This window comes from Notamacropus eugenii, chromosome 5 (assembly GCF_028372415.1).
Source record: "Notamacropus eugenii isolate mMacEug1 chromosome 5, mMacEug1.pri_v2, whole genome shotgun sequence".
Classification (NCBI taxonomy): Eukaryota; Metazoa; Chordata; class Mammalia; order Diprotodontia; family Macropodidae; genus Notamacropus; species Notamacropus eugenii.
The window spans coordinates 191,418,972-191,446,586 of NC_092876.1; the positions used below are offsets into that span (position 1 = coordinate 191,418,972).

Below are 27,615 nucleotides of genomic sequence, written 5' to 3' on the forward strand. Positions count from 1 at the left end.
ACTTCTGGACTAAGTCTCCTAGACATAAGAGGAAAATTTCTTTAAAAATGTTGAGTGCCTGGAGAAAGGAAGAAGAGTTCCTACTCTGAGATAACCACTTCACGCCTATCCAATTAGCTATTATGATAAAAAAAAAAAAAAGGGAAAATGATAAATGTTGAAAAAGATGTGGGAAAATTGGAACGCTAATGCATTGTTGGTAGAGTAGTGAATTGATCCAGCCATTTTGGAAAGCAATTTGTAACTGTGCCTAAAGGGCTATAAAACTGCGCAAACCCTTTGAACCAGCAATACCACTTCTAGGTCTGTATCCCAAAGAGATCATAAATAATGGAAAAGGACCCACATGTACAAAAATATTTATAGCAGCTCTTTTTTGTGGTGGCAGTAATTGGAATTTAAGGGGATGCTCATCATTTGGGGAATGGCTGAACAAGTGTGTGATATATGAATGTAATTGAATACTATTGGGCTATAAGAAATGATAAGCAGGCATATTTCAAAAAAACCTGGACTTACATGAACTGATGATGAGTGAATTGAGCAGAACCAGGAGAACATTGTACACAGAAACAGCAACATTGTTGAATGATCAACTTTGACAGACATAGCTCATCTCAAAAATATAATGATCTAAGACAATTACAAAAGACTCATGATAGAAAATGCTATCCACATCCAGTGAAAGAACTATGGAGTCTGAATGCAAACCAGAGCATGCTATATTCTCTTTTTTTTTCTTTCACAACATGACTAATGTGGAAATATATTTACTATGATTATACATGTATATCCTGTATCAGATTGTATGCCATCTTGGGGAGGGGGGTAAGAAAAGGGAAGGGGAGGAAGAGTGAAAGAAAAAAAATTTAGAAGTCAAAATCTTATAAAAGTGAATGTAGAAAACTATCTTTACATGTAATTGGAAAAAATAAAATGTTATTCAGTGGTGGGGTAAAAAGAAGAAGAGTTCCTAGGTAGCTGAGTTCTTGAATAAAGACAAAAGGAAGAATCATGTGGTCCTGGAGCCAAATAGCATCCAAGAACAGAGACACTTTGTGCAGGAACAAATGCAGATCTTGCCTTCCATTGGTACTGTAAGTTAAAAGAGAATCAACTCTCCAAAGACTCCCCAGTTCTTTCCCTTTTTGAAGGAACCACAATTTTAGGGTAGCATTTTAAATCTAAAGGACTGCATAGATCTTTCCAGGAAGTTGAGCTCATTGGGGAGGGAAGAAAAGTTGTCTTGACTGATTATCAACTTGAGTCCAAGTTATTGATGTTTTTCCATTGGTTGAAATAAATCCTGTTCTGTATTTTATATATGTTGTTAGACTGAGTGCATAGGAACGGGAGGACTTTTCTTGGCATAAGTTATATTCTGATGTTCTCAGGTAAGAGCCTAGGTAGGAGAAAAATAAGCTAAACTCTGATTTTCTCAGTGAAAGGTCCTGATTAAGGGACATCAACCAAAGAGAAAGTGATTTGTGTAAAGTCCCCAAGATTAAATCTAATCTGCATAAAACAAGAATTGGGATTATGGGTCATACATTATAATACCATCTGTATTTCTTAATCTTCTATAAGACTTCTTAGAGTTGATACTCTCCCAAATTTAAAGTGAATCTTAAGCCACATTTATTTTTCTGACATTTAATTGTATTTATTTTAAAGATCCTTAAGTGCTGTGAGAAGTTAATACAAAAAGTATATCTAAGTAATAGCTAATTATATTTTATGAACATAATTTTAAAAAGAACATGAGCAAGCTTTGGGAAATTATTGAATTCTCTTTATTCTTGATTTTAATAGGAACATAAATTTTGAAGACACCAGTATTCAAATTAGCTTGTCAATTTTTAGGCTTTTAGGCAGTTTCTGAGTATTTTGTACATACTTTTAATTTAAAAGGTAATAGTAGCCATGAAAGTTAAAACCAATATTTTACCCAAAAAATACTAGCACCATATGATCTAGATATGTAAGATAAAAGATGATCACTCTGTTAGATGTTTAGTTAAACACATTTTTGTGACATTGTTCAAAGAATCTTTCATTTCCACTAATTGAGAATGAAATATTTAACCTTTCTCATTTATGGAGAAAAAGTGAGTCAAGCATATGACTATAAAGACTAAAAATATTACAGAATACCAAAAAAAGATCTAGAAAGCTTTAGACATCTTTAGTGTGTTGTTGGAAAATGTAGAAGAATTGGAGTCATTATGTGATTTTGGTCATTTGACCTTAAATATGCTATCTTTAGTTCAGATTTCTTTTACTGAAGGCTAGAATAGTTTGAGTGAAAAAAGGTTAATACACTTATATGCATATGTTTATGAATACATATTTTGTGTGTATATAGATATACATGTATATATAAATGTATATATAATATGATCCATGTATATACATGAAAATGTAAATAAAATGTCTCACATATCTTAGTGGAGTTTAAAGCTTTGATGCTTAACTCCACTAAGACATGTGGAATGCCCTTCAGAGAAGTGGGGGAAGAACAGGTGTAGGGTATCAGTTTCTGTTTCAGAACCACTGGGCTAGGCTCAGACAGAAACAGCTCCACAAGAGGCTCTGGATCAGTCATGAGCTATCTACAATTCGCACAGCTGTTCACTCCAGAGTCAGCCTCAGGGATTATGGTGTTTAGATCATACCAGATGGAGATCAATGGAAGACTTAGGGGATCCATGATCGTTCTCTTCAAATATTTAAGGGGCTTCCACATATGAGTTGGATTAGACTTATTCTGCTTTGTACCAGAAGGCAAAGCTAGGAGAAAGTTAAGCAGTTGAAAAAAAAAGCTAACTAAGCTTTATTGTAAAGAGGGGGAAAATCTTATCAAGCCCTCCCCCACTAGAGATATTTAAGTGAAAATTAGTTTACCACCTGTCAGCTATGGGCTGGACAGGGCTAAACACCCTCTGAGTATCTTTTCTCCTCTGATATCTGAGTTTCTGACTCCACCAACTGATTAAACTGCTTTCTCCAAAGTCACTAATGACCTTCTAATATGATGTAATTTCTTAACCCATAATCCCCTCTACATTAGAAAGTCTCTCTTTGAAACTCTGTCCATGGCTAACACAAAACTTCACTGTTCTCTTTCTTCTCCAACTTCAAAGACAATTTTTCTTATGTTTCCTTCCTTCAAAAACCACTGAGTATTCAATCTCTACAAGGCACTGTGTGTAATGTTAGAGTAAAGATCTTCCCCAATAAAGGGAGCTTGATTAGAGGAGGCTTGTTTTATAGGAAGGCCCACACCTTGTGCTAATTTCTAATGAGGCACTGGGTCACTAGGGCAGTGCCCACCAGCTCTGAAAAGTGCATGCATATCTGAGGTGAGGTTTTGCTTTGGGGGCTTACTCTTTGGAAGAAGTTTCATGTGACAAATGAGACTCTGGGTAGCTGTGCCTCCCCCGCTTTGAAAACCCAGGTGTTGGTCCTTCTCTCTCTATGTATGTATGTAATGGTCAGACAGTTGGATCTGTCTATTGGTCTGTGATATATGTATTGCTTATGGTCAGACAGTTAGAAGCCCTGTCTATTGGTATTTATTTCTCTACTTGTATTTTCTCTGTTGGTGAATGTAATTAGATTGTTGACTCCTCAAAAGTTGCTTTCCTTTTAGAGAAGCAGATCTAAGAACCTGTGCATCAAGCCCTTCTGGGTACGCCAAGGTACTTGCTGCTACACTATGTTAGATTCTGTGGGAAAGAGGTAAATAATAAATAATGCCTACCCTTGCAGAGTAGTAATAATGTAGTGATAAGAAATGGACAGTGCAGATTTCAGCTTTCTAAGGAAGAGAATTCCTTTGCAAGAACCACTGAGCTAGATTACCCCTCAGATCCCTTCCAACTCTGAAACTCCAAGATTCTAAAATCCTTTGGTTGTTCTACTTCCTCATTCTTCCTCCTAAATGAAAGCATCTTCCACAAAGCTCCATTCTGAATGCTGGGACCTGTTTAATTCCTTCTCTACATTTTCCTCCCCTAATTCCTCTAACCTTTTACACTAAAGTTACATGATACCTATCTGTAGGTTCAGCTATGAATTAGTACTCTGTGACTGATTCTGGTACTAAAAAGGGGGAACATATGGAGCCCTGGATCTGTGGCTCAAGAACTGGCCACTTGATAAGCCAGTCCCTACCTTAGGAATGAATTCCAGTAAGTAACAACCCTTCTTGCCTTGCCTTGGTTCCCTTCCCATAATCCTCTCCATACTGTCATCCATACTGTCTTCTGTTAGATGTGTTTCAGATGCTATCTCTTCATCCCTTCTCCTCCTTACCCACCCCATACCTGATGCCTACTTACAATCTCCACTGAGGTTTACTCTGCTTATTGATCGGGAGCTCTGCCTACTCCCAGACTTCCCTGATGCTGACTGAATATGTCCTGTTCCTTCTATTATTTGATGCTGAGTATTTTCCCTATTGCCTGTTCTTCCTTATGTCTGGTCTCTCTTTGGTCCTAAATATCTCCCATCTTATTGGTTCCACTTCCGACCATACTCTAGTTCTGAAATTCAATTCAATTCATCAAGCATCTATTATATTAAGCACCTACTGCATGCAAATATTTCATCTACTACCATAGTTTTAGTTGACTACTTCTGTGAAGATAGTATCCAAATCTCTACCTCTAGCCCTAATAGCTCTCCCTAGTTACAATCCTACAGTTTCAAATGCCTGATGTAAGTTCTGTCTAAAACTGAATTCATCACAGTCACTCCCAAATGAGCTTCCTTTCTGACTTCCCATTTCTGTGACCCCTAGTAGGTGAGAGAATACAGAGGGAGGGGGGAGTTATGTCTGCAAGCGTGTGTGTGCATCTGTGTGTGTGCGTGGCACTTAGGAACTCTTCCCCTCCTTAACAAACCCCTGGTAAAATGGCCTCTTATGACTCTGTATCTAATAAAATTGAACCAGCTCAAAACAAAACAAAATTCTGAGGTCCAAAGACCAAGGATTCTGTTTTACTCCTTATTGTCTGTTACCTGCCCTCATCCCCATTCCATGGCCACCACTTCCCCTACCCCCTGAACTTCTGCTCCTGCCTGGATTATTAGGCAGGACAACAGACTTTGTATATCACAGGCGTTCACAAAATGTTTGTTGATTGGTTGAATGCACACAAAAGTTATTTGCAAACCCAGCTTCACTCTTAACATGGATCAGTAAGAACCAAATATAGCTATATGGGATGAAATGAAGGGATGAGAGCCTGAAAATGTGGACTACCACCTGCTGGGGATCTTTATTGTCTTTTGCCATTGGTTTCATGGATGAAGCAGAAAATTGAACATCCCTGAGAAATATAGAGCCTTAGAGAAAACAACATCTCATCTTTTCCACTAGACAGAGGGTGAAATGCTCACAAGGCAATAACAAAGGAAGGAACTGAGTATATTTTTTAAAGGAAGCGTGAATATAGCTTCACAAATAGCAAAAACTACAACCTAATTTTTTAGCAACCTCTCCTTAATTGTCTCCACAAAAGTTCTCCTCCATTGACATACATGGGGTGACCATGCATTCTCTAAGGCTATTCTGGGAAAGCTCAGGCTCTGTTAGGTACTACAAAAAAGACAGAAAGGTTTATTAGAAAGCATAGTAAGCTTGGATTAAGAGACCAGGGTTTGAATCCCAAACCTGATACTTCCTATCCATGTCACTAGAAATAAATGATAGCTTTGCCAAGTTCAAGCTGTGTCATCTTTAAAAGGGGGATAATTATACTTGTACTCTTACTACCTAACTGAAAGGATTGTGGTGATAAAAGTGGTTTTAAAATATTAGCAGGGCATACAAATGCTTTAATAGAATATAGAACTGTAATTATTATCACCAGACTAGAAAGTTTTGGTTCCCAGAACATCAGAGTTAAACTGCACCTTGGTGGCCACCTAATCCAAACCAATAAAGGGGAACCCAAGTAAGTATAAGACTACATTCTTTCTATTATATTTAATCTTTTTCTTTTCAATTTACCCAATGTTCAAGATATATTTTTTTTACTTCTGACTTTTTCATCCAATGTAGTCTCCCTCTTAACTTTCTGCCATTTGCAAATTTAATAAGCATGTTATACAAGCCTTTATCTGAGTCATTAATAAAATTGTTCCTTAACACAAAACCAAGCACAAATCCATGGAGCATTGCCCTGGAGACCTCCTTCTGAAATGACATTAGACTATTAATGACTACTCTTTCGATCTAGCCATTTGACCAAATCTGAACGCACCTACTGTTCTCTAGCCCAAATTTCTCCCACTGTAGGCATCAGCAGAAAGGTTTTTATCAAATTCTTTGCCAAAAGTATATCTCTAGAATTTCTCTTATATGCAAATTTAGTATGCTTGTCAAAACATAAAATAAAATCAGACCAGAACGATCCATTCTTGATAAAGCTGTACTGGTTGTTCTGTGGTTACCACATTCTTTTCTAGGTGTTCAGAAAACTCTTACTAATATGTTCTAGGATTTTGCTAGGAATCACAGTCAAACTCACTGGCCTACAATTTGCAAACTACACTCTCTTCTCTTAAAAAAAGAAATCAAGGCATGTGACTGTTGTATATCTCCATTCTCCAGTCTTTCTGAGATTAGTGACTACTACATCTGACAAGTATGAAAATATAAACTTCATTACCTAAAAGTGTAATTCATTTGGGCAAAATGGCTTGAATTCACCAAGGACAGTTAGGTGCTCTCAATTTTTTCCTTACTTGTGTATTAACTCCTCAGTAGTCATATATGTTCTATCCTTCCCAATCCAAAGATCATTATCCTTGACAGAAAAAAATATAAGGAAGTTAGTAATTGAACAGATAACAGTTGAGATGATAGCACCAATTACCACCTTTCTATCCACCCTGTCTCTTCTTTCATCCTTTTACTACAAACCCCATTTTTTTGTAATTACCTTTCTTCACCAAAATCAATACATTCTGATTTTAATCATGTTCTTAAAAGACCATGCCATTCTTTTGTTTTCACCCTCTGTTATGTGACTGTATCAGTAAGCACCCCAGCATACACTGGGCGGGGGGTGGGAGGGTAGGGAGGTGCTATCACAGGTTCTTAGATCTGCATTCATAAAAGAAAAGGCAAGTTTTGAAGGGTTAACAATCACTTTAATCAAGCACATGTATCAGTCCTTTAGTCAAGCACATATATAATTCACCTCATTCAGGGAGTCAATACCCTAAACTCCAAAGTAATCAACAGATATGGCTTCCTCAGTCTGACCATAATTCAACAGACAGGCAGCAGTCTGACCATAATCACCAGAGAGGGAAGCACGACATCTGGGTTCTCAAAGCCGGGGGGCTCCTTAGTGGCTTCCTAGAGTCCTCCTCTGGCACTCAAACCTTCTTACCAAAACTAAGCCCCAAAGTAAAACCTTACCCTCAGAGGTTTTATTCGCTTTTTAGAGCCAGAGGACTTTATATCCCTTGAGAACCAGTGCCTCATTAACAAAAGGCAGGTACCTTCTCACAAATCTTCCCAGGCCCCATAATGGGTGAGAAAGATCCTCCTCAGTCACATACTTGACTATACTAAAACAAAAGCAGCCAAAGGTCCTGCTTGACTCGCTATTACGCTGCCCTTGCCTCTGTTTTTTGAATGTCTTTGAAGTCAGAGTTTATTGGTGAGTCCCATGCACATGTGCAGTGATGTCTTTAAACAGCTTTTTCTTCCTCATTGGAATGTTTTCTCCTTATATAGTTACAATTTCATTTTTGAGGACTTCTTATCCCTCTTGGACTGACTTCCCCTATAGAATTTTAGCTCATAAGATCCTTCCTCTAAAACTACTGAAACTACTCAAAATCCAGGAGGTGTGTTAAACTATTTACAGCTTTCATCCTTCTCTCTATCATAGACTCTAAGATTGAGTGAGCATTTTTGCTCAAGGGCCCACTGTTTTCACCACAGCAACCCCTTACTCCATATTGGTAAGAGTCAATTGGAGAATGACTTTGAACATATTATACTATGTGAAAGTGTCTTACATGAAAAGATATGACCAACGGGACAGCTTCAGAGAAATTAGGAATGAATTGATATGGAGAAAAGTGAACAGAACCAGGAGAACAATCTATATAGTAAAAATATTGTGAAGAAATAACTTTGAAAGACAAGGACTTTGGTCAATGTAATAATTAACTACAATTCCAGAGTACTGTTCAACTAAGGCTACCTACCACCTGACCAAAGTGATGAACTCAAGGTGGGAAATATTTAGATTTCTTTTGATTGACTATGCTTATTTGAAACAAAGACTATACTTTTCTTTATTGAGTAGAGAGACTTGGGAGAGAGAGAGGAGCTAATGATAAGATTCTACCACCACTACCACCCTCCCCCCCCCCAAAAAAAAGAAAAAAGAGAGATTAAAGTATTTTAATGTGTAGAAAACAATTTCAGAAGAAAATATGGAAAATCAGGACAGCTTTGAAAATAATCTCTCTCTTCCCTTCTCCTTTTCCCTTTTCCCTTCCTTCTTTTCCCTTCTCTTTCCTCTCTATCCATTTTTCTTTTCTCCCTGCCCCTTTCCTTCTATCTTTCATTTTTCTTCTTTTTGTCCTATCCCTCAAAAAAATCCAAGCTATAAATATATATATATATATATAACAGATTTGCTATTTCAGATGTGATACTTTTTTGTGTGCTTTTGTGTCTATAGAAATGTTTTCTTTTTAGTGTCAAATTCAGAAGCTAAAAATTAAATTTAAAGATAAAGCCCATCGACAGTAACTCAACAATCACATCAGTCTTTCAGTACCCTAACATATAGTTGTTCCTGTCTGGTGACTTTGACTTGCTGGAGAAAGTTAGGTGCTCTCTCTCTCTCTCCTCAGCTGTCATGGGTTTCTACTCTCTGCTAATCATTTTTCTTCTATCATTCTTAGTCCAAAGATGATTTTTCTTGGAAGAACAAAAAAACAAATCAAAATAAAATATAAGTAGTTAAGCCACTTCCTGTATCATTATCATTTGTCACACTGCCTTATATATATACAAGCCAGTGGTCCTATCGCTTCTTTGACCCTTCTCTTGCCTTCACTACATTTAAGGGGCTGGGGATATGTAGTCCTTAGCATTCATCATCAGCCTCAGGTCATTTTAAACTTTAATGCTTCAGATGCAGTCCTTACAGGACAGTACTCCTTTTTTGTATTCACCCTCCATCATTCCCCCATTTCCATCTTCTATACATGTCTTTTTCCATCTAAGTTAGTTGATGAGCTTCTCTGAGCATTCACATCAGTCTCTTTAGGCAGCTACCCATTTCCTTCTCATTTGAATGATTTCTCTTTGTGTTTTAAGAGTTTCATTCCTAAGATCTTTCTATTCTCCTTATGCTTGCTTCCTCTTCAAAATATGAGACACTGGATTCTGTCTACACTTTCTACGAACTTCTGGAATCTGATTTCCTAAAATCTATGATGTATGTCAAACTATATGAGGCTTTTCCCCTTATGATATTAATCTATAACTCCATCACTTGTCCCAAAGACTCCTCTCCTTCTACTTCAACATGATTAAAGCAATGTTATACAGCAGCACTTATTAAGTTTTTTAGAAAGTATATAATTCTCCAAAGCCAATCTGACAATCTAATCTACTGAAAGAGGAGTGTGTGGTGATCACTGTTGTATGTAGAGAATAACAACACTATGTATGTTTCCCCCTTTCCAATGCTTCTTTTTGTTTTTTTCTCCTTTGGGGAAAAAAAGGATAAAAAAGCTATTTCTTCATAGGCTAAAGCTGTTTTTCTTTAAAACCACAGTAGAATCTGTTATAATACTAACATCATTATCATAAGAGGGATATACATTAGACAATATGATTTTTATTTTAACTATGATATAATTAAATCTGTTATTTTAATGGTCTTTGTAACAAGATTGGTTCCTTAGCCACTGATCTAAAAGTTCATCCCTCCTGACCTTCTGCTATCCCCAGCCTATGAAACCTCAACCTTCAGTAGTCCCCAACATGTAATTTTTCTGCTTTTACCTCAAGGCTGTATAGTGTCAGTAGAAAAAGTCATGCTGATTCCACTCACTCTACATTTATAGAAATAGCCTTAGCCGGGCTGTGACTGCAGCTAAGGAATCGTTCTATGCAGCTTTCATTGATTTCCTGTTACTACCCAAAGTGACTATTTTGAAACTTGCCCATTAGTTAAGCCCCCTTTTTTATTCCCCAGCCCCCACATTCATATTGTATAATCTAGCCTACCTCACTGAGGAAATTCAGGCCATCCAATATGAGATTCCTTAAATTCTCCTTTTCCTTATTTCAAAACTTCTCAATATCACCAATCTTTCATTCTTTCTTCTTTCCTGAATGGTCAAGGTTGTTGATAAAAATCATCCTGCTACTTGTGACTTCACCTCCTACCACCAGTAATAACAATATAAATATCCCTAAAACCATTACTATCTCTCCTGATGGAATTATGTATAACTTCCAAATCAATTAAAAAGATATTCAATTTTTGACAATTTCACACATATTCACAACCAAATACTTGTTGACTTACATGGATAACATCAAATTATATGATTTCAACAAAAAAGCATATTAAACCCTTCCTTTATTTCATTGAATCTTTCTCTAGTTATATCAAAATGTCATTGGGACTCAGTAAGTCTAAAATCCTTAGTGGATACTAAGGAAAGACCAACTGAAGCATTTGTGCTTAAATCCAGAAACAATGATTCTGGCTGCTTTATGATGTTGGAAAAGTTACTTCCCAGGGCACTTTCCTGGGCCTCAATTTCTTCCTCTGTAAAACTAGAAAGTTAGACTAGAGATCCTTTGAGGTTGCCATGAAGCAACACTTTGAGGTCCCCACCAGGTAATACAATTGCAGATGCCTTGGTCTATTTCAGATAAGACTCATAAAGAATAAGGATATCAAGGAAAACACTAGGGCTGATTACGTTGAGATTTATTGGCCTCCTGAAATCAGAACTGAAGGGGTAGAACACACAAAAGGATGTTAGCACCTATGCAATACCAATCTCAGTATATACTTTCAGGAACTGTAAAATTGACCAAAACAGATTTGAAAAGTATTGTAACGAAAATCTGTACAATGTTTACAAAACACAAGGTCCATCACCCAAAGGCAACTATACAAAGATCAATACCTCTTTGCCAAAAAGGAAGAAGACAGACAGACATTTCTAGAGGCTATGATAAACAGGTTAGAAACTTAGAGAAATATTTGTGTGTGTGTGATAAGCAGACATCACTTCACAGAACCATATTGAAGTCTAATGGCAAGTATACTCTATTAAATGTGTCAAATGTAACCAAAATTGGATAAGCTCTATAAGGTCTACAAGATTGATAAGATACAAAAATAGAATCCAATGGACCTACACGAGTGATATTCATGTGTACTCAGTCTATAATATTGACAAAGAAGCAGGAAAAAATGTCTGAGCTACAAATGTTTCTTTTTGTGAATGGCGTGATTTATGATGGCAGTTCAGGACCAGGTTATTGCTACTAGAAATTTGTTGTTGTTCAGTCATTTCAGTCATATACAACTCTTTGTGACACCAGTTGGGGTTTTCTTGGCAAAGATACTGGAGTGGTTTGCCATTTCCTTCTCCAGCTCATTTTACAGATAAGGAAACTGAGGCAAACTGGGTTAAATGACTTGCCTAGGGTCACACAGCCAGTAAGCGTCTCAGGCTGGATTGGACTCAAGTCTTCTTAACTTCAGGTGTGGCACTCTCCACTGCACCACCTAGGTGCCCAGAAATTACAGAAAGGTTATCCTTAAGGAGCCCAGACTTACCAATCAATGTAGATTATTCAAGAAACAGTATAAAGTCACTATGTAATACATAACCACAGGCTAAAAAGTTTAACACTTATCAAATACCTGGCAAGACATGATCCATCTATATTTCATGGACTAAGAGATGACCAATCTCTTCCTATGAATTCAGACTTAATTATATATCCCAGAGAGCTTAGCAAGTAAATTTGCCAGAACCAGAGAATTATCACAGACTAAACTGTTACCCACAGTTGCCCCGGCATATTATTGGTCCATTAAAAATTTAATAATAATGTATTTACCATATCAAATATTCCATTGCCAAGCTACATGGAATGAAAAACTTGCAAAATATTGAGATTTGGCTGAGTTCAAAATCATGATGGGGGCGGGGGCGGGATGAAGAGGTACAAATAATCTGTTTTCCTATCTGCTACTGGAGTTGTACTGAGAATATTTCTGTGAGTCTACAGTAGACAAGCTTACATATTCTTATTCAGCCAGAAAAAAGTAATTCTTTTATCTGCCTTTCTAATAGTCTATAGAAAATTAAAATAAGAGCATAGTAACTGGTTTCTAATGGGATTATTTTTATGTGAACTCCTTCCAAAAAGAAAAACAACTGATGAGATGACAGTGGTGATGATGGGGATGGGAATGATGATACTAATAGCTGACATTCAGTTCACTTTAAGTTTTGCAAAGTGTTATGAATAATCACAGCCCTCCAAAGTAAGTAATGCAATTATCAATATCTTACACATGAAGAAAGCAGAGTTCAAAACAAATAAATAAGAGACTTGCCCAGTGTCACATAAAATGGAAGGGTGGGAGTGGGATATGAACCCAAGTCTTACTGACTCAAATCCTGCTTCGCATACACTCTGCCTCCGATATGTCAAGCGATCATGCTTCCTCGTTTATACATCCCTTTCGAGTCTATCTGTACATTGGCACCACCTGTTAAATTCCTGCCCACTTGGAAGAGACAGGACAGGAGTTTCATAGGAGTTCATAATAAAGGAGTTCAAATAGGAATTCCAAGCCAGGGTGTTCAGCACAGTGCTGGGGTGAATGCTCTATAAAGTTTCCCCTTGGATTATTATGAGATGCTTGATTTTTTTTTCCACCTAAGATAACGTTCTGGCTCTCCCCCATACCTGGAATTCTCTCCTTCTTAACCTCCATCTTTTGTAATACCTGATTCATCAGTATTCCCCACACTTAGAAATCCCTCCTCTGTTCTCTATTTGTTACCATTTTTGCCATTCTTTGAAGTCCATCTTAAGTGCTATCTTCTTCCCAATTCAATTTTCAGTAATTATCCTTCTCCCTTATATTGCACACAGCATTTTATACTCACCTCTCCTATGCACTTTATATATATATATGTGTATATGTATATATATATATATAGTTATAGTTATAATTATGGTTATTTGTGTGTCATATCTCCTTACAATAGTATGAGCTGTCAGGGGCTATCCCTTATTTCATGTCTGTACCCTCTCTGGAGTTTAAAGCCCTACTCATTCTGGGGCCAGCCTACTTTTCCAAGCACTTATTTCTCTTTCTTGGTTTCTGCCTATCTCTCAAGGCTCGGGACCCATTACTTCCTTCTTTTCATGTGCTCTACACTGCAGCCAAACTGGCCTGCTTGCTGTTTCTCCCACATGACATCCCATCTCCTGTAGTCTTAGTCTTACCTTTATAAGGTCCCCATGCAAGAAATAAATGAACACCTCATCTCTGCCTTTGCTTTCCCCTGCTTCCTTCCAGGTTCAACTCAACTGCCACCTCCTATGCAAGGCCTTTCCTCATTCCTCCAGGAATCTGTGCAAGTGTCATTTCTCTTAATCAAATACTTGAGTTGACTTCTTGATGGATTGTAAGCCCCTTCAGGGCAGTCAGTATTTAATTTCTGTTTCTGTATCCCCAGCACCTAGCACACAGAAGGCACTTAATAAATGCTTGTTTATTGATTAATCAGTTCTATCTCCTTCAGTACCCAGCAAAGTGTTTACAGTAAGTGTTTAATAAATGCTGGTTTACATTGAAAGGTTTTACTATAACATAGTGTTTTCTTCTGAATGTTTTTGGTCTTTTGCATTTGGGGACTGAGTTTCCTGAGAGTACCAACAAGTTAACCAAATTGTATGGCTTCTCTCTTAATTTATCCTTCTGAAGGCAAGATATTCTTCTAATATACTTTTACATAGACATGTACATATAGATAGATAGATAGATAGATAGATAGATAGATAGATAAATAGATAGATAGATAGATATAGATAGATAGATATATCCTATTGAAAAACAAGTGAGTGATCAATCTCCACCAGCATAAATGTGATAGCTACCTTAGTTGTGATTTTGCTTCTCAGAGAAAAGTTTGAGAATTTTGAGAAGGGGAAGAGAGATTACAGTTGCTTCAACTTTATGATTACTTTGATTTGACTGTGAAATAATCAAATAGCACAAGTGTTTATTTTGGGCCAGCTAGGCAGTAGATTACACAGGCCCAAGCTTGAATCCTGCCTCAGCCACCAGCTGCGTGATCCTGGGCAAGGCACTTAACTGCTCTCAGCCTGTTTTCTCATCTGTAAAATGGTGATAATAATAGCCCCTACCTCGCAGGGGTCTTGTGAGAATCAAGTAAGTTAACATACATAAAGCACCGTGCAAACCTTAAAGCATTATGCAAATGTTAGCTATTCTCGTTAGAATTATTTTCAAGATAGCAGTAACTGAATCATTTTGCAAGGACCAAAATCTAAATCTAGCTTCAGAGAACCTCTGTTCAGGCTCCTCATTATACCAATGAGAAAACTGAGGCTCAGAGAACATATGACCATTTTTTTTAAGTGTTTAAATAAATTATTTGCTGGTTCGGATAGGTGGCACAGTGGATAGAGTGGCAGGCCTGGAGTCAGGATGACTCCTCTTCATAAGTTCAAATCTAGTCTCAGATACTTCCTGGCTGTGTGACCCTGGGCAAAACCCTCTTTGCCTCAGTTTCCTCATCTGTAAAATGAGCTGGAGAAGGAAATAGCAAACCACTCCAGTATCTTTGCAAAGAAAACCATGAATAAGGTCACTAAGACAGAACAGAATAACAACTTTACATACGATTTTTTCAACTTCTCAGTTTCTTTCTCACTCCTTCCCTTCCCTTCCCTGTCCTATCTCAGCCCCTTCCCTTCCCTTACTATGAAAGTGACAATACTATAGCTAAATTATTAAAATTTCTCTTTCTCATATCCCTGAGGCAGCAGTCTAGGAGTTGGAACAGGTTTCAGGTGGTCACATTATGCCATCTTGTGGCAATGCAGAGCAGTAATTCCCATGTGCTTGCCTATGTGTGACTGGTCTCAGGCTTTTATTTAATATTTGTCTTTGCTGCATCTCTAACATGCCCATTTTTATTTCAGTCCCAGAGGACTGCAAGGATTTGGGGTAAATTGAGAGCACAATTTCAAAGTAAACACTATCTCATTAAAAATCTAAAACCAAGTCAAATAAATTTACGATGTCTGCATCTGGCTGTGTATTCTTCCAAAATGATCTGGCCTGTGCATCTGGCTCTGTAATTCCTGCCAGCTAAAACTATCCAAACAGAGAATTATCTAAAACTGAGAGGCTGCAATTCTTATACTGAAATGAGCATCTGATATGTTCCCTGGTTTTCTTAAAGATCTGTCTTTCTTTCTAAACATTGTCTTGCATTTTAACTAAGAACATTTTTACAAGAGTGTTGCCAGATGACCTTTTTTATCTGATTTCATATGCCAAAAGAATGGAATAATGTGGTATTATTCAGTGTTAAAATAAAACTGTACAATGTGTTTTTCCTGCTTGGTAGACACTAACTCTGAAAGTTCCCCACGAGCAGCCTGCATTTACACACTTCAGTCTTCCTATGTGCCTTACAGGGAGTTTATTTATGATCTATGTATCAGTACTGGAAATGATGTTTTATGCTGTGTGGATGCAAGAACAACCATGTGAATTTTATGCTGAAATATTATTGTTTTGAAGAAACAAAACTTATTTGATTTTTAATACCCTTTAAATATCTTAGAAATGTTGATGTTTCAGGAGTCTAATTGTGATTTTAGACCAATAGTAAACCTGCTCTGTGTGTGTGTGTGTGTGTGTATGTGTGTGTGTGTGTGTGTGTGCATGTGCACATAGGATTTTGTGCCTATACTTACAAGGAGTAACAGTACTGGTATCAGTATTGGAAGAACCACAGGGGACTAATTTCCTCTGCCACTGAATTCAGGTCTGATTTTGTCTAAATCTAGGCAAGCAAAAGAAGTGTTTTCCAAAGCTTTTTCAAGCTATTGAATAAAAGATCGCTGACTCTGATTTTAAGTTACTATAGTGCAGGAGTTCTTATCCTTTCTGTGTCTTGGACACCTTGGGGAATCTGGGGTGGCCTATGGACCCTTCCTCAGAATAAAGCTTTTAAGTGAATAAAATAAAATACAGAGGTTTACAAAGGAAACCAATTGTATTGAAATACAGATATCAGAATGTTGGAGGGGAAAAAAACAAGTTCATGGGCCCTCAAGTTAAGAACTTTTGCTATAAAGTCTTATACAGTGAAAGTGAAAGAGATATGAGAACCTTTTCATATTCAGCATCCTGTAGATTGTATCAAGAAGTTCACTTCTAATTCACACAGTACTATAGTCATTTAATCATATTTGTATATGGCCTTGCTCTGCAGAGCCCCTCTTCAGGTTAAGTACTATTCTTGCCATAGATTGAGAGAGCAAAGCAGCAGTGCTAGTGGTGACCTGAACACCTTGTCCATCCGGGAGGGATGAGCCAAGCCACCAAGACTGCCAGATTCTAGTTCTGCTTTGGAAGTGGGGTAATGGTTAAACTCAGAAGAAGCAGACCAGGGCTCCAGAGCAAACTAGAGGGGACATAAGCATTGTGAGTTCCCCCATATCAATTGTGCAAGTAGCAACAGGAACTTGAAACCTTAAATAGGAACCATAAGTGGGCCTTTTGATCGGTCTCAGGGGCATTTGGTTTTTCCCACCAACCAAAATATAACAAACTGTATTTATATGGGAATTGTGCTCTTTCAGCAGTAAGTGTTCAAACTGAATATGGTCTCTAGAGAACTTCTGTTAACATAATTGCTACTTCATGTCTCCATGATGAAAAAGAAAAATATACCAGCTGACTTACAGTGCTACCTCTGAATACATCCTTTATCTATTTTCCAGGTGCCTGCTACTTTTTAAATTGTACCTTCCAGGCTAAGAATTGTATTGATTTCCTACTAAAATAAATTCTACTGGGATGGTGTTTTATTTTATTTTACTAGTCTTTGGCTCAGTACCCTTTTTTCTACTTTCAGGCTGGAATCTCCCACGAGGAGCCTAAGTATGGATGCACCAAGAGGGGTCCATATTAAAGCAAATTCTGGGAAGATTGAAGCTCTGTCTCAAATGGACATCAAATTACACAGTAGTGATGGGATGGTAAGCTAAATAAAGCAGCCTTCTATTATATATGGGCCACTTCCATTTAGACTGCAGTCAAAGCAGAAACAATCTTCTTGGATTAGCACATTAATTTTGTGTGTTATTTCATAAGGGAAAATGACTAAAAATATTATGGACTTAGTGATGTTGAAAATGGCATGACAGAATAATCTTAATCCAACAAGATGGTAACTTACCTTTCTATTCTTATTATATGCTCCTCCTCTTCATGAGCTCTAAATCATAGCCCGAATGGATTTATTTCTTGTTCCTTAATTCTGTCTTTCCCTTTCCCATCTCTCTGCCTTTGCACACACCATTCCACAAAGGATCTCCTCCCACATCCCTACCTACTAAAATCTTTCCCTTCCTTTAAAACTAAATTAAAGGGTCACCTTTTACATAAAGATTTCCCCTGATCTACCCAGCTATGTGATCATTTCTTCCATGAATCATTCATACCTATCCTATGAACTTATTGTATAACTTGCATTATATTTTTCTGTGTATATGTCTTCTCCCTTGCCAAACTGTAATTTCCTTAAAAACAGAAGCAGTTTTATCTGTCTTTATACCCAGAGTACCTAGCATAGTTCAGTGCATACAATAGGCCCCTAATGAATGTTTGCAGAATTAAATTGACATTTTAGCATCTTAAGAAGTACAAAGATAAATAATGCAATGTCTTTAGAGAATACTGTTTCTTCAGTTGCTATTAATGATACTTATTCACTTTGTTTAAAAAACAAAACAGTAGATATGCTGAGCTCATAATGACTAGTAGACAAATGGAATCATTGTATAGAATCCAAGAACTGGAAAAGACCCCAGAGGTCATGGAATCAGTTCCATACCTTAAAAAGAATACTTGTTGCAATATTAACAAAAAGTCATCCAGCCACTACTTAAGAGAATTTCAATCCACTCCCTTCTTTAATGGTCCATTCCTCTTTTGGATAATTCTTATTATAAGGAAGTCCCTCTTTACATCAAGTCTACAGAGGCCTTTTTGCAATTTCAATCAGTTGATCAGTCAAAGGAAATAGTCCCCACTCCTGTAGAGCTTACATTCTAGCAGAGAGACTATATGTACTTTTGCAATATACAAAACAAATCCCAGGGAATTTGGGGAGGAGAGAGGAACAGAAAAAGATAATCTCACGTAGGAGATGGTGTTTAAGCTGAATACTGACAGACACTAGGGATTCTGTGAATTATGCATTCTTAGGGTGGTACACAGCCTGTGTGAAGGCATGGGGCTGAAAAATGTGATCTTGTGTATAAAGAACAGCAAGAAGATCAGTTCATAAAGGAGAATAACCTAAGGCTGGAGATATAACTTGAAACCAGGTTATGAGGGGCATCAAAAGCCAAATTGCAGTTTTATGTAACCCCAAAACCCATGGGCAGGAGAGTGACATGGTCAGACCTGTGCTTTAGGAAGATCAACTTTGACAGCTGCCTTGGAAGAAAGGATTGGATAGAGGAGAGGTCTGAGGCAGGGAGACCAACTAGGAGGCTGTGGCAGTAGTCCAGGTAAGAGTGTGAGGGCCTGAACTAGAGTAGTAGCTATCCAAGTAGAAAGCAAGACTTTCAGACTTCTCTAATATTCAGGGCAAATGGAGAAAGAAGTTGATTGTAACTTTGAGACCATAAACTCAAGTGATTAGAAGGATGGTGATGACCTCAGCAGATACAGAGATGTGAGGAGAGGGTTGATTTAGGGAGAAAGACAATGTACTCTGTGTTAGAGTTTATGAGTGTGAGATGCCTAGAGGACATCTAGTTGAAAATGTTTATCGTATAGTTAGTAATGCAGAATAGGGGCTCAGAACAGAAACTATAGCTGGATACATTAGGCCTGTTCAGCAGCTGTCCATGCAAACAGTCAAACCACTGCTTATAGTTTTGTCTTATGGGGCCAAACTGAACAAGGCTAATCCTTCTTCCATATGATAGCCTTTTAAAATACTTAAGGATACCTCTCCTATCTCCTCAAATTAACCTTTTCTCTAAGCTAAATACTTCTAATTCTTTTGATTACTCCCTGTAGGCATGTTCTCCATCCCTGAAACCACCTCAGGAGCATTTTTGACACATTGCATGTAGTCTGTGTCTTTTCCCTCATGTGATATCCTGGATGATGTCTCATCAGAGTAGAATATACTAAAATAATTTTTTCCTTCAGTCTGACCACTTAAAATTCTCAGTCCAGCTTAAGATAATATTAGCTTATTTCAGTCAACTGATCAACAAGGCTAAATTAAATACCTCCCATGTACCAGATACTGCACTGGTACTAGATATACAAAGACTAAAATGAAAGAGTCCCAGCCCTCAGGGAGTTTTACACTGTCCTCTTTGAATGCTGGGCCAAGGTGCTGACTCATTCTGACCTTCAAAGACACTTACACATCCAGATCTTTTGCAAAGGAAATGCCATGCTGTAGCTATAAAGTTGACTTTTTGAATTCAAATATAGAATTTCACATTTATCTCTTTTAAATTCCATCTTATTTGAGTTCCATCTCTCTGGATCAGCTTTCTTAATCTTTTAGCCATAATTCTGACCTTAATGTCATCAGGAAAATTTAACAAAGCATGGCATTGGAATTTTTTGAGTGACTGAGCCCCAGAAGTAGTCATTCATGGACTGCTGTCAACTTGAATCAATATATCTAATGAAGTGCCCAAGGAATCTGTTCCTCAGGCCTTGATGGTCAACATTTTTGTCAGTGACTTGGATAAAGGGGACAAAATAGCATGCACACAAGTCCTATCTCTGGATGTGTCTCTTAATGTATATGTGTGCATTTTTTTATTACACCTGTGGTTTCTTCAGTATAGGGTATGCCCAGTGAAGAACTTCCTGAACCAATGTAGATTGAGTAGAAACCTCTATACAACTTAAGAGTTTTAAAATGTCACTTGGGCTCTGAGAGGTTAGTGACTTGCTCAGGGTCACACAACTAGTATATATCAGAGGCGATTTTTGAACCTAGGCTTTCCTCACTTTTGGGTCAACTCTTTATTCACTGTGATATGCTCCATCTCTCTGACATTAATCTGTGGGTTTTGTTGTGGTTCAGTCATTTTTCTATTATGTCTAATTCTTCATGATCCCATTCAAGGTTTTCTTGAAAAAGATACTGCAATGGTTTGTAATTTCCTTCTATAGCTCATTTTATAGATTAGGAAACTGAGATAAACAAGGTTCAGTGATTTTCCCAGGATTTCCCCAGGTTTCCAGCTGCTAAGTATGTATGGCCAGATTTGAATCAAAAAGATGAGTCTTCCTGAGGCCAGGCCTGGCAATCTATCTACTGAAAAATCACTTAACCTTTCAGAGTTTCCATAACCTCTTCTATCAAATGTCAATTCAATCTACCTTCAAATGAAACATTAGATATGAGAGCATTTTGCAAAGTAAATCATTAAACAAACTCAGCATATTAAATATGGGAAGAAATAGCCAATCAGAGAAAGAATGGTTTGGAACCATTAAGCTTAACATTAGAATGAACTCAATAACATGCTCTTTTATTCTGGGAGATAGAGCAAACTATCTACTCTCAACATACACAGAAGGGCTCTCCTGATCTGCCCAAACATTCTTCATTATTATCCCCACAGTATTCTGGAGAACCGTGATTCATTCTGCAGCCATGTCTTAAGAACCAGTGGTGTGTAGAACCCTCTGTATTGGGTACTGATAAAATAGAAAGCCATGACACACATTTCTATAGCATTTTGACTTGTAATAATTACTTTCCTCACAACTCCACAAGAGATAGTGCAATTATCATCATCCCCACTTTATAGATAAGGGAACTAAAAGTTACAAAGGTTTAGATGCCTGGCAAGTAAATAAGAATCTGGAATCATACCCAAGTTAAGCATGATTTCCACTACACCAGCATCCTTACCCTCATGGAGATCACAGTCTGGCAAGTTTACAGATGGCAAGAAAATACAAAACGTAACAGTCAGAAAATGCACTTAACTTCTGCCTGGCACAGTTTTCTTCTCTGTAGAATAAGTGAATAGATTGTTGTGAAGATAAAATGAGACATTTGTAAAACACTTTGCAAACCCTGAAGTGCTGTATAAATTCTCACTCTCGTCATCATCACTTAGAGCATTCACCCTGCCTCAATAAGATCTTCTAAATTACTTTCCAGTTCCATCATCCTATATGATAGTAACAGTAACAGTTTACATTTGTGACATACAGTTTACAAAGCACTTTCCTCACAACCACCCCTTGATAGAGTTGGTACAAGTGTTAGTTTTTCTACTTTACAAATGGGAAAACAAAGGCTGTGACAACAGGGAAATAGCAGAATGATCCTTGAGTCTAGGTTTCCTGAATCCCAATCCAATGCTTCTCCACTTTGCCAGCAGAAAAAAAATTAAAAACAAAACTAGAAGTATTTGTATTTTAATTAGAAACAATGCAATTCAAAGATTAGATTGAGAAAATTACATTTTCCTTATTCTCATCATGGTTGTTGGCAAAAAAGCATTCATCAGGCACCTATGTGTGCTAGAAGGGTATAATTACTAATCAAAGCCTTGAATGTGCTTCCTACTTGCATATGACCCTAATTAGAAGAAATACAGGCCCATGAGTCCTAATGATGCCAACATGCCTGAGAAATATACTTTTAAATGTATTTCACTTAAAAATATTTTTATTCCACTTGAAGTATTTCTTTGTACTTGTATAATCATACCAACTAGACATTGAATTCTGTTGTTCTCGGGAGAGTTTTCTGAATTGAGAAGTGTTCTTCAGAAGCCTAGCTCTCAGAGCTCTGCTTAGATCAGTATGTTTGGAGAGAGTGTGGGCATTGGGAGCTTCTTTCCACACCAGCAGTGTCAAACTCAAACAAAAATAGGGGCTACTAAACAATACATAAGGATCCCTGAGGGCTGCATATTGATGTAGAAAATTACACATTAAAATTATCTATTTTTATTATATTTTCATTAATTTTGTTAAGTATTTTCCAATTACATTTAAATCTGGTTCAGCTGCCCTTGGGAGTGTGTCTACCATGTTCTGCCCAAAGGCATTGTGTCAAACACCTCTACTCCATGTAACTAGTCCAAATATGCACTTTCTTACCTACTCAAGGAGCCCAGCGAGCAGAGACAGAGCCCTTATCAATGGCTGCACTAACACTGCCTTTCCCAGTGTTTTTCATCTCCTACAAACATACTAAGCTTGAACACAAGCAGACCTTCCTTAGTTTTTGTAATGCTAACATCGTCAGATGTTGCCAGAGGGGGCTAGCTGGATGGATAATTCTCAAAACTGGCTGAACTTACTGGGCAAGAGAAAATTCCCTCCTGGATATGAAAGGGACAGAAGATTGAGCTGAGTAGAAATCACTTTGACAGAGTTTTATTTGACTAGATTCAAGCCAAATACCTACTATTTCTTGAGGGAGGTGCTGCCAACTAAGGTCTTCTTTGTATTGTGTTCCCGGAGCTTACTACAGTGCCTGGCACATAGTAGGAACTTAATAGATGTTTAAAAATTCATCAACAGTTGCAGTCTCTTTCTTTTACACATTGCCTCATTTTACTATGACTATGTTTGTTTCATTATTACTCTAACTTTCACATCTATTGTTTTCTCCCATACAGCTTGTGTTGGATGCTGCCACCGTGTGTCTGCCTAAATTGGTTCAGGGGACTCAGGGCCACCCTGGCAGCTCTCAGAGACTCTATGAAATCTGTGTGTGCCCAGATGGAAAGCTTTACCTGTCAGTGGCTGGAGTGGGCTCCACTTGCCAAGAAAACAGTAGTGTCTGTCAAAGAAGCACCTGAACACGCCATTGAATTGTCAAGATACATCTCAGTGAGCTTGACAATTCTCAGTAAATAATTACTCTGGATTATGAGACTTCGGAGCTGGAATATGTATCCTGCCTCTGGAACTGGATGAAGGGGACACACACACACACACACACACACACACACACACACACATATACATATACATACACACACACACATACACTTTTTTTTAACTGAATTCAAAAAAACTGCCAGTGAAAATGTTTGGATGAAACTGTGTTCTGGAGGTGGTGTCAAGACTTGAGCCATAGGATTTATTTAAGGAAAATGAACACAATTTGTTTGCCACACTGAGCTGTTTAATTTCTATCAGAATGAAGAATGAATTGTGACTCTTTCCTTGTCTCCCTTCCCCCCTCCATACATGTAAATATACAATGAAATGTTATATCACTGTGTGGAATTTATTTCTAATGATCTATACTATACGTATATCTAATCCAGCATTTCTCATTCTGCATTTTGCTGAATCTGGTGTTCCACAAAATATAAATAGGATTTTCATGAGAAAACATCTACAGTCAAGGTAGGAGTTTGAAGAAAGCTACTTGGCGTGGGGGCAGGAGGTAAGGGGATTGAGGCAGAAAGAAATTACTGGAGCACCAAACCAAAGCTAATGGGGGACTAACTGCTCAAGGAAAACCCTCAAATTTCATCATCCTGACAGGAAATTTGTGTCTCTCCTTCCTCCTCTCTCCTTCTTTTAGTCCTAATCTCCTCCCTCTCCCTAGCCCTCATCCACACTTTCTCATCTCCCCTTCCCCCATCTCTCCTTTCCTCTCTCTCTGTCTCTCTCTCTCTCTCACACACACACACACACACACACACACACACACACACATACACGCACATGCACATGCACATGCACACAGATTCTGAAATGCATGTAATCTCCATCCTCTCCATTCAAACCCTTAGCATATACACACATGTACATGTACATACATACATATACATATACTCTAGTCTATACCTTGTCATACACAGTGTCTCTAGATATACCGTATATTTGACACAGTCACCTGTTCACGTCCTTTATCTTTCCTTCACATTGAGGTGTCCTGCATTTTGTTCTAAACTTTCCCAAATCTCTAATCGTCCTCATGATATACCTCCCCTCACAAGACCATCATTTTAGATTCTGTCATTATAGTCTAAGCTGCTACAGTGTTTTGGGGAATTTGGGTTAAACTACCAAAAAAGAAAATGTTTGGGGCAACTACAAATAGGATTAGAAAATGTCCTATGCACTTATTTTCTTAAAGTCAAGTCTCGAAGTGTTCCATCTCTGAATTCTATCCAAAAAAAGTGGATCAAACTTCATTAGGAATCCTATTTTCTGGAGATTTTTAACATATTCAGATTGAGCTCATTTGACGTAACATGAGTAAAGTAGATTATTTACACAAAATCTCTAAGTATTAAGTATTGCTCTCTTCTATGCACACAATAGACACATTTAATTATATGAGGAAGGCTGTCTGACTTTGGAGTCATATTTCTCAGACCTTCTCAGAACCCAGTGATGGGAAAGCAGGCATGAGACATGTTTTTAGGCATAACCCCAGCAGAGCTGCTGTGCTTTCCACATTATACACTGAAACTGCAAAGACTGATTCATGTTGGTTAGAAACCAACTGAAATGTTTTATAACAGGAATACAAAAAAGGCTGTTGATATGTACCTTTTAAAGAGACATTTTCTTCTGTCAAGCTTTAAAAAATAATAAGTTCCTTATCACTTATAAAACACAAAAAAAGTCAAGATTGAACAATTCCCTATAGCTGGGTCAGTGGTACTAGCATCTTCAAAAATATTCCTACCTCCCAGCATATTCAATCAGTCAACAAGTATAAGCCCAAGTTTGTTATTTAACAAAAAAGCATCAGTGAGAGTAAGTAGAAGTATCGTAAGAGTTCTATGCCTTTTCATTGCATTTTGAAATGGGGAATTTATTTGATAATCTAGCCCTCTTGAACCACTGCCCTGACTCAGTTTTTCTGGTTTATAGAAACAATGATTCTGATGCTTCATGATATGGAAGTGACTTAGGCCATTAAAAACTGTTGTTCATCCTTCACTGTCAAAGAGGACCAATGTCATTACAAGGTGATGTCTTGATTCACTCATGAAATGGATTTAAGGGAGGCAGAGCTGCACAAACATCAGCCTCACTTTTCTTTCCAGAATCATTGGAGTCCAATGGCAGAACCAAAGTCAAGACTTCTGGCAGTGCAGGGGATGTAGTAGGTGACCTTGGCATGTTTGATGTTTGACCAGGCTCTAAGTGCTCCACAGTTCCTGTGGAAAGGTTCCACTATCATTCATCACATAATAACATTTAGAACTAGTATGAACCATAGAGGTCATCTAGTCCATACTGTTTTAGGCAGGGAACCTGAGGTTTAGAGAGGTTAAGTGATGAAGCCATGGTCACACAGGTCAGCAAGAAGTAGCAGGTCTAGAATTCTAAACCTGGCCACCAATCCCAGATTCAGTGTTCTTTTCATTACAGGAATGAACTATGCATCAGCTTTTCAAAAACTAACCTAAACTGGGAGACTCCCCACCAAAAGGTTGTCTAACAAGTGAATCATTTTGAAGATCAGTTCATGAAGACAGTACTGAAAAGCTTAAGTATACATAGAAACATTAATATTTGGAAATATAGGAAGTATTCAGTGTCCCCAAAGCAAGGTAAAACTAAGAAGGATCTTTAAGGTGACAATACTTTAGTACCATCCTGAGAAACTGAGGCAGCCAAGTTTCCTGAATTAATTAAATGTGATGTGTTGTGATTTTTGCAAGAGAGAGGGAGGTAATGATAACATAGTTAACAAGCACTTATTTAGTACCTACTCTATGCTAAACACTGTGTTAAGTACCTGGAGAAAAAGAAAAGGAAGACAAGATATATACAATATAGATGAAAACAATCTCAGAGGAGAAGGCACAAAGTATGGGGTTGGGAAAAGACTTCTGTAGAAAATAGGATTTCAACTGGTTCTTGAAGGAAGTCAGGAAAACAATGTAAGGAGGAAAAATATTTCAGGCATGGGGGACAGCCAATGCAAAGTCATGGAGATGGAGTATCTCTATGAGGCCAACATAACTGGACTATGGAAAACATGGAGGGGAGTAGAGTGTACTTGACTGGAAAGGAAAAGAGGGACCAACTTATAGAGATTTGAGGCAGGAAAACCAATTAAAAAGTTATTATCATACACAATGCAGGAAATGATGACAACCTGAACAAGGATGGTAACTGTGTGAATGGAGAGAAGGGTATATACTAGAGATGTTTAGAAAGTAGAAATGATAAGATTTGGCAAAAGATTGGATAAATGGGTAAGAATTGTAAGTAGAGGATGACACTAAATTTAGTAGCCTAGGTGACTAGGAGAATGGTGGTATCCTTGATTATAATAAGGGAGATGGGGAAAGGGGTAGGGTTATGGGTAATATTAGAGCTGTCTATAGGACATCAAGTTTAAGATGTCCAAAAGGCAATTGTGATGCAGAATTGTAGATCAGGAGACCAATATATAAAGATCTAAAGTTCAATGGATCATTTGTCAAATCAGATTATAAATTAAAATATAGTCATCTTAATAGTCCTTGATGCTGAAACACTGAAAAAATACCTGTAGATTCCTAGCTGACATAAGTAGATTGTCCACACTTTATACAACTTGTGTTCTGGTGACCCATATCCAAAAATTAGTGGCTAGGGAAGTAAGTGTAGGGAGAGAATACAATGGTGAGAGTAGAATTCAGTATCAAAGTGTCAGTCCTTTACAGTGGAAAAATTCAGATTGTATTTGTCTCTCACACTACATTCCCAAACCACTTTTTCAGGATCATGCTTGTCATTTTCAAGTTAGAAAGTGTTTATTTCATTGGTCATTTGGTCAAACCCATTCCTGAAGCAGTCTACAATACAAGTGGTCATCTGGCTCTTTCTAAAGACCTCCAGTAATTAAAAACTACTACTCCCTAAGGGCAGCTCATTTCATTTTTCAATAGATCTCATTGTTCAAAAGCCTGTCCTCCTATCATGCTGAAATTTAGTCCCCTGGAACCCACTGATCTTACTCCAATCCGCTGGAGTCAAAATAAAAATAATCCCTCTTCCACATAACACTTTAAATCTTAAATTACCTGAAGACAGAATTCTTATCCTCTCTAAGTCTTCACTTCTCCAGACATAATAATCTTAATTCTTTCTACCAATCCTTACTGGCAAGGATTCAAGACCCTTGATACTAGCCCTCCTCTGAATATGGTTAAGCTTGTTAATGCCCTTCTGACAATGTGGTTTCTAGAACCAAACATAATCTAGATGCAATCTGACTACAGTGGAACACAGTAGGATTCCCTTCATAGATAGTTAAGTC

General features: G+C 37.6%; 1 protein-coding gene across 3 annotated transcripts in view; it reads left to right on the forward strand.

The window, feature by feature from the left end:
• Window positions 1-23,606, forward strand: part of SGCG (sarcoglycan gamma) — a 324,273-nt gene extending 300,667 nt beyond the window's left edge. For all 3 annotated transcript variants that reach the window (XM_072611724.1, XM_072611723.1, XM_072611722.1), the window contains exons 7-8: window positions 17,224-17,347; window positions 23,006-23,606. In XM_072611724.1, coding sequence (XP_072467825.1) covers window positions 17,224-17,347; window positions 23,006-23,188 — 307 coding nt within the window. In that variant the 3' untranslated portion in view covers window positions 23,189-23,606. The remainder of the gene's footprint in view (window positions 1-17,223; window positions 17,348-23,005) is intronic.
• The last annotated feature ends 4,009 nt before the right edge of the window (window positions 23,607-27,615 follow it).